We start from the raw sequence: 7,669 nt of genomic DNA, 5'->3' as shown, positions 1-7,669 counted from the left end.
AATCTAAGGATCCGTTTGGCATCATTCTAAAAAAAGGTTTTTAGAGTTTTTTTGTTCTATTGGAACGAAAAAATGGAATTTTCTATTTGGTGCACTTATGGTCTGTTTCTATTTTTTTGGAATAAAAAGTGAAAAAAAAAAACTGAGAAAACAAGATTGGACGGAACTCCATTTTGGAGTTTTGTTTCCCAGTTTCGTTCTATTTTACAAAAAAAAAAAAAATATCGTTCCGGATAAAAATTTGAAATTTTGAAACACCATTTTTTCGTTTAAAAACTGTATTTTGACACAGAAACTAAAATTTTTGTTTTTGACACGAAATGACGCTTCTGAAACAGTAACGATACCAAACGGGCTCTAAGTTGTTCTGAATTGGTATCAAAACCATGGTTTCCAGCATCGGTATCGTATTGATCATATTGTATTAGTATCAACTGAAATTGATATTGATACCTGGCCGATCTTGAGATGGGGGATCGGTATTCGTTGGCAGATCGGATATTGATCCAGATCGGCCGATCTGACACGATCCATGTAAGTGGTTTTTCAACCCCAGAAAAGGGGAAACAGGGTAAAAACGCAGATTCAGGATTCCCAGCGCCTTTTCTCCTTTTCCACTCCTCAACACACCACTTCTCCCCCGTTGTCCCCTCACAGTAATTGCGGTAGACTTCACCTTCTTCATTCTGCTATTTTCTTTGATTTCTGATTTCTCTTGGGTATCTTTCCCCCCCCCCCCCCTCCCCCGCGCCCCTTTTTTTTTCAGGGATATCACTTCTTTTTCTTTGACTTCCACTTAGAAATCCCTAGTTTCTCAGTGGCCATGGATCCACAACCCGAACCAGTGAGCTACATCTGTGGAGGTAATCTGAATTCTCTGTCCCTGTGAAAAGTGGGAGAAACCCTTGATTTCTTGTATCAAATCTTGCAATATGATGTAATTTTTTTGTTTTTGCGTAGATTGTGGTATGGAGAATACCCTGAAACCTGGTGATGTGATTCAGTGCCGAGAATGTGGTTACCGCATCCTTTACAAGAAGCGTACACGGAGAAGTAAGTTATTTAACACCTTTGTTTTGTTATCTCTCTCTGCTTCGTTCAATTTTACAATACCCTTATGGTTGCTCAGGAAAAGAAAAAGTCTCCCCTTTTTCTTTTTTGTGGGTTGGGTCGTTAGATGTTAAACTGTTATCTGGAGCTCCACATATGTAGTTCTAGTCATGCAACCACATAAGTACACTGTTCAAGCCTGATGGCCTAATTTAATTGATAAAACTACTGATAGTGCACCAGACTTTGCCTGACAAGTGGAGCTGATTTTCCATGTTTAACCCTTTTCCTAGGAAAATAATAGGAACTAAGTATTGAGAAAGAAGAGAGAGAGAGAGAGAGAGCACACCAGGGCCTTGCCCTGGCGGTTTGCAGTGCTCATTGGAGTACTTGCCTCTGGGTTGGTAACTTGATCATCTCCTCTCAAGTGCATTGGTGATTGGTTTGCACTAATTACTTCCTTGCTTTCCCAGAAGTGTGGCCTTGGCCCCCTGTTGACTCTTCCATGGGTCTGTGTTTGGCCCCTATGTGGGTTTACTATCTATCATGGCCAATAGGACCTTGAACTTCAACCCAGAAAAGAAAAGAGAGAGAGAGAGAGAGAGAGAGAGATGATTGGATACTTATATTCATTAGAACCTAAGAAAGAAAACACCCAAGGCGCCCCCCCCCCAAAAAAAAAAAAGATACTAGATCCACAACAAAAACCTCCATTGTATTATAATAGCCCAAAAAGAACTAATTTAGACTATTGGTTGCCTTGAGGATGGTTGGTTTATGGCCTAGAGTACCGTAAAGCAGCAGAAGACCACCTCAAACTTCAAAGGTCACCCATGAACAATGGACTCATGATGATGTGGATATGCTTTGCTTTTTCTCCCATCTTTGCCATTAGGCATCTGTTGGATCAACAAAGCAGATCAGTAATGCTTTGATGTAATAAAACCTGCTATAACAGTTACTGACATTCAGGAGACTTATCTCTTCGTTTCCTGAGAGTTTGTGTGTTACATCATATCTTGGTTATGAAATAATATGAAAAGTTTAAAGTTTGATGAGAAAAAAGTAGTGTGAAGGCTTTTGAAACTTAAAAACAATAATTTTATAATGAATATTGGTCAAGGTACCGATGAGACATTAAAGTCATTGAAACGATTAATTATCTTTAAATTGTGATAGTGTCCAAAGAAAAATGATTAGTAGGGATACTAGAGAAGATTAAATTAGAGTGATGGTGGATAACATAGCAAAGTCTGACTGTAGTCTATCCGAGTCTTTAAGTGAGGCACAATCATGAGTTTGTGGAAGTTGCATTCTATAATCTTTTCTTTCTCTCTATAAAATTGTTATTCATGGAAAGAATGCTATGCAGTTTTGTTCTGTAACACAGTAGTTTGTGGTTGATCTTACTGAAAGATATGGGTGAAGATACTTTAGCTTCAAAGTGGGATCAAATATCTGAGGTTGCAGTTTCTATGTGAATTCCATCATTAGCAGTTGAAAAAATAATGATAGAAAGGAGCCTATTTGAACTACATTATAGGATTTAGTTTAAATAAATTTTTTTTTTCTTTCTATGATCAATATTATTGGCATTTTAAGGAAGAAAGAACTGCTGTTTGAATTGATTACATATCTCATTTTACTTTGCAGCTCTTTCATAACCAATATATTTACCATTTCCATTCTGTTTGTACCAGTTGTTCAATATGAAGCACGCTGATTAGAGCACAAGGATGGGATGACTGGTGCTTTACATCAACTACATGATTTCTGACTCCTCAACAGTAATGCAAAACCGTTCATAACTAGAAGTTGGTCTATTCTGAGAAACTTTGAGTAATTTTGTATTGCCCACTCGTGTGGAGCGGTTCTCTTTGCTAGATCAATGATGGATAGGTGAATCCCAGTATTGGGAAGTCGATGATTCTTGTTTTTTGCCTATTGAGTTCATGGCTTAACTAATGTTGGTCTTATACTCATGTGAAAATATAATGCAAGGTGGTTGTGGATTCTTTGTGTTCTAAGCTTTGATGGTGTTGTGCATTGCTGCTTCATACAACAACTAAAAACATAACTTTATCCCAACTAAATGGGGTCGGCTACATGGATCCGATATGAAAAGAGAATCAAGAAGCAATGAAATAAGGAAAAATAAGTGAAAATGGACTAAGAGAAGCAAATAAGGTAGAAATCCAAGATGCAGCACAAGAACATCCCTTACACAGGGTCTGTTACCCGGATCCTTGTCCTCCATAAAACTCTATCCATGGCCATACTAAAATCAAGTTCCACCATATGCATGTCTTTTCTCACCTCTTCATTAATAGTCATTTTAGGTCTACCTCTCTCTCTTTTGGCCCTCTCTAAATGAATTTGTTCAATCTTCCTTAGTGGAGCCTCTACAGGTCTCTATTGCACATGGCCATGCCACTTCAATCGGTTCTCGCGGAGCTTGTCCAGGATTGGTGCAACAACCAACTCATTTCTTATACAATCATTCGTTACTCTATCTCTCCTGGTTTTACCACACAGTCCTCTTAGCATTCTCATCTCCGCTACACTCAGTTTGGTCAATTTACTCTTTTTAACTACCCAACACTCTGCTCCATATGTCATAGTTGGTCGTATCACTGTCTTGTTGAACTTTCCCTTAAGTTTAATAAGCATTCTTGTGTCACATAGTACTCCTGACACATGGCTCCATTTCATCCATCCCACTTTTATTCTATGGGCAACATCATCATCTATATTCCCCTCTTTGTCAAAGATGGATCCCAGATATTTAAAACTATCACTCTGGGGTAGCTCTCGTTCCCCAAGTCTCACCGCTCCATCCCCTCCTCTAGTTTGACTGAAGGGGCACATCATATATTGTCTTCGTTCTGCTTATCTTAAAACCTCTTGATTCCAAGTTTGATCTTCATAGCTCCACTTTAGTATTAATTCCTTCCACTGTTTCGTCTATCAGAACAATATCATCTGCAAATAGCATACACCATGGAACTGAGTTTTGTAAGTGCTTGGTTATATCATCTATTATGAGCGCAAACAGATAAGGACTCAGGGCCGATCCTTGATGTAGCCCAATAGTAATCGGAAATTTGCAACTTTTACCCTCTATCGCCTTGACACTCATCACCACTCCCTCAAACTTCCAATTTTCCAAAATCAATTGTTGTTGGCTTTTGGTTATCGATGAGTTCTATTGTGTAGTTTCCCATTGGACATGAAACTCTAGATCTACTTGTTTGGTCATTTGTAAACTGCATCCCATGCCACCCACAAACTCTACCATATATATGGCTGCTGATAATTGATATTTCACAGCCTGAGTATAGAGGTCCCAGCTCTTGCCTTTGGTGATAAAGTTCAGTTTAATTTTTATTTGTGAAATTCAACCTGGTCCTGGGGTGCGATGGGTTCAATTTGGGTTATCCAAATCCCAATTCTTTTAGTTGCATAATGCCATGTTTGACCAGAGCTTGCATAATAAACTTGTTAAGACCTCAATATTAAGGATAGAATGGAAAGGATGTCTTTGTAATCATAATTTGGCACCTTGCCGGCTTGATGGCCTTGCTGGAATCGCCTTGTGTCTAGGTCCCTTTCAATAATGCCTTGGGTTGCCTAGATACCTTGACAACTATGCTTTGTAATAATGTCACTTTTATCACTTATCCAGAAATAAAATTTGAAGTAATATAACAATAACGACAGCAACCAAAGCCTTATCCCACCTTGAAGAGGTCGATTACATGGAGGTTCAAAGCAAGGACGAATGTAAGAATCTATGCAAAAAGATTGACGACTTATGGATGAGGATAATAAGGTGCCGATTGTCTACCTGACACACTACTATAGATCAACCACAGGCTTATTGCGATAGATTATAATAAGGTGCCTGTTGTCTATGTAACATAACAATATATATATATATATATCGGTCAAGTCAAAGCGTTCTATATGCATTACGTCCACGATCAAGACAATCGATCATCCAATCTACTTTTATGAAAATATGAATGACCAACGAATTCATGGCAGCCCCGCTAAGCACGAAAGTAACAATTTGAACACAACTCTACATTGAAAACTAGGTAAACGACACAACTCCGCATTGAAAATTAGATAAGCAATAGACAACCAAGCATTGGAAATTAGGTATCCTATTTTTTATTCTTGATTAACAAAAACATCATTGACAAATGCTTTCGCAGTGGTTCGTCTTTCATAAATCCAAGAATTTCACCTCTGACTATGAAATTTGAATGCCCTGACTGTCCCTATTAGTCATTATTATGATCTCGAAGGCCAACGCAATAGGACCGAAATCCTATGATGTTATCTAAAAATTTGAATTAATGCTTACTCAAAAAGATAACAAAGAAAGCCCTGGATGAGCAAAAGCACCTTACGTAAAATCTTGAATTGGAATCAAAATCAAAATCAAAGTCCGTAAAGATAATCTAGAGCATTCAGTCTTCGTGGTAGCCTACAAGAATGAGGAATTTCAAGAATGTTTGCATTTCAATGCTCCCTTCTTTAATGATTCTAGAACAATTTGACTCAGGAATTAGGGAGGCAAATTCTTGAATCCAAGGAGTGGAAATAGGCCAATCTATTCTTCTTGTCAAAGAAAGGGTACTCTTGGTAATAAAAAAAAAAAAAAGTTTATTGGGCCCATTGGATGTGAGACACCTCTCAACCCCCCCCCTTCTCCCCACCCAAAGAGGGAAAAAAAAAAACCATAATTTTACTATGAAGTACTGAACAGTACTGTTCCAAAAGAAACTTGATTCCTTACAAACGCAGCGACTAATTGGCCCGATGTTAAACTCAATTTAAGCCATACGCAACTGAACCTAATGTCCAAGCCTGGATCAATGTGTTCTGTTCTAGGTTCCAATCAACGTGTTGCCTAGTCATTTTAAGTTCTTAATTTCTATTAAGGTAGCATCACAACAATGAGACTAATCCAGTTTGTTTTTAAGTCACTGTTTTTAGAGGATCCACCACCCAGAAGACAGAATTACAAGGGGCATCCTTCACAATTGAAGATTCAATGCAAGCATGGTATTCATCTCAATAATCCTATGGTTCACATTCGTTTACTTACCAGACCTGCTTACTGCTTAAAATCCTGAAGGAAAATGATACAAGACGAAAGGCATCCATTCATTTGAGTATGAGAATCTGTTTCTTCAAACAGAACACAATCACTTCCTCGAGGAATTTACAATACAAACTTGTTGGGGATTGAAATGCAACTGAAAGTACCCCTTTCCTTTCAAGTGCTACAAAAATGTCTGACACATTTTTCTTTTCAATCAATTCCAATGGAAGAGCAATCAAATCGAGATACTGATAACCTAAATATGAATCAGAATTAATTGAACCTCACACTGTTTCTCCTTTCCCACCACTTCTTTTTTACCTTCTCAACACTCCATGTGTCAGTTCCAAACCTCTGTAGAATTGCCTTTGTCTCCCGTAATCTTGACGCATAATCCTTCTTCCACGATTCAAACGACTGCTTCAACCTCTTTAACTCTTGGTCTGGGTCTATACTGGCCTCTGCCTGTCCTGACTTCACTTCCACTAAGAACTTGGCATCATCACTAAATACCTGAGTCCGCTGCTCAAATTCTTCTGCTAACCGAGTGATAACACTAAATCCAGCACTCATTTCTCTATTCAATGCCCATGAACCAGATCTCACCCCATTGCTCTCCTGTCCCTTGTTATTGTCACTTGCAAGTTCTGAACTGTCATCTCTGTCATCAGTCACACTGGCTGAGGCATCAGATGATCTTGCAGCAGCATCATCAACTTCAAGGCTCTTCTTTGCAATTGAGAGACTGGACTGTAGGGATTTCATTTGTTTCTGCCATACTTCTTCCATTGACTTCATCTTTACCTCATATTCAGACCACCGACTCTCATACTGCTGCAGCCGTTGTTGGAGGATGTCATTTTCCTCTTCCTTTTCCCTCAGAGCAGCCTCAGCCTTTAGAACTCTACGCTGTAGCTCTGCAAGGACTGAAGTCTTCACCGATACCTCATCAGCTTCAGAACCCTATTTGGATATCCAAGCCAATTTAGCATCATGTGAGCAATGTGGAAGGAAATAACAAATGATTAGTTTAGTAATCCATGTTGCCTAAGAGAAACTGAGAAAAGAGGAAGGATAAAATAGGGATGACAAGGTGCAGTGCTGATAGCACAATGAGACATTAGATTTCAAAAACCTCAAAAAACCCAAGAGATGATTAGGGGTAAGTAATATTTCTATGACCTGAAATAAGTTTCAAATATCAGGATCATTTCAGGTGGATGGNTGTTAAAAAAAAAAAAAAAAAAGGGGGTCCTCTTGGCCAAAGAGTGAGCCATGCTATTAATCTCTTTAGGAATAGATGCTAAAGAAATAAAAAGTAAGGTCAAAGATGGCTGAAATGATATTGCCCCCATGGAAAGTGAAAATCCTACTGCCGTTGATGCCCATGTGTGCTCCCACTAGTCCCAGTGCTGTTGCAGAGGCCACAATGCCTTTTAGGGAACCTCTCCCGAATGAAAATTATTGTTTGCAATGGTTCACACCTTCAGTCTAAACACATGA

The 7,669-nt window shown here is 38.7% G+C and overlaps 2 protein-coding genes across 2 annotated transcripts; one reads left to right on the top strand and one right to left on the bottom strand.

Annotated features, from left to right (window-relative positions):
- The first annotated feature begins 568 nt into the window (after positions 1–568).
- Positions 569–3,077, top strand: LOC122066496 (DNA-directed RNA polymerases II, IV and V subunit 12). The gene is made up of 3 exons (XM_042630316.1): positions 569–863; positions 961–1,053; positions 2,751–3,077. Exons 1-3 carry the CDS (start codon positions 824–826, stop codon positions 2,771–2,773), a joined length of 156 nt encoding a protein of 51 aa, XP_042486250.1. The 5' UTR covers positions 569–823; the 3' UTR covers positions 2,774–3,077.
- A 3,273-nt stretch (positions 3,078–6,350) lies between these two features.
- Positions 6,351–7,355, bottom strand: LOC122066495 (myosin-1-like). The gene has a single exon (XM_042630315.1). It carries the CDS (start codon positions 6,962–6,964, stop codon positions 6,440–6,442), a length of 525 nt encoding a protein of 174 aa, XP_042486249.1. The 5' UTR covers positions 6,965–7,355; the 3' UTR covers positions 6,351–6,439.
- Positions 7,356–7,669: the final 314 nt, after the last annotated feature.

Source organism: Macadamia integrifolia, unplaced genomic scaffold (assembly GCF_013358625.1).
Source record: "Macadamia integrifolia cultivar HAES 741 unplaced genomic scaffold, SCU_Mint_v3 scaffold2420, whole genome shotgun sequence".
Lineage (NCBI taxonomy): Eukaryota > Viridiplantae > Streptophyta > Magnoliopsida > Proteales > Proteaceae > Macadamia > Macadamia integrifolia.
This window is presented reverse-complemented; position numbering and strand designations above follow the sequence as displayed.

Excerpts from the sequence above, each read along its gene's own strand:
- LOC122066496 (XM_042630316.1), top strand. The coding sequence starts at position 824 with ATGGATCCACAACCCGAACCAGTGAGCTACATCTGTGGAG. Across the intron at positions 864-960 it reads AGTGAGCTACATCTGTGGAG|ATTGTGGTATGGAGAATACC; the intron begins GTAATCTGAATT and ends GTTTTTGCGTAG. Across the intron at positions 1,054-2,750 it reads CAAGAAGCGTACACGGAGAA|TTGTTCAATATGAAGCACGC; the intron begins GTAAGTTATTTA and ends TGTTTGTACCAG.
- LOC122066495 (XM_042630315.1), bottom strand. The coding sequence starts at position 6,964 with ATGAAGTCAATGGAAGAAGTATGGCAGAAACAAATGAAATCCCTACAG.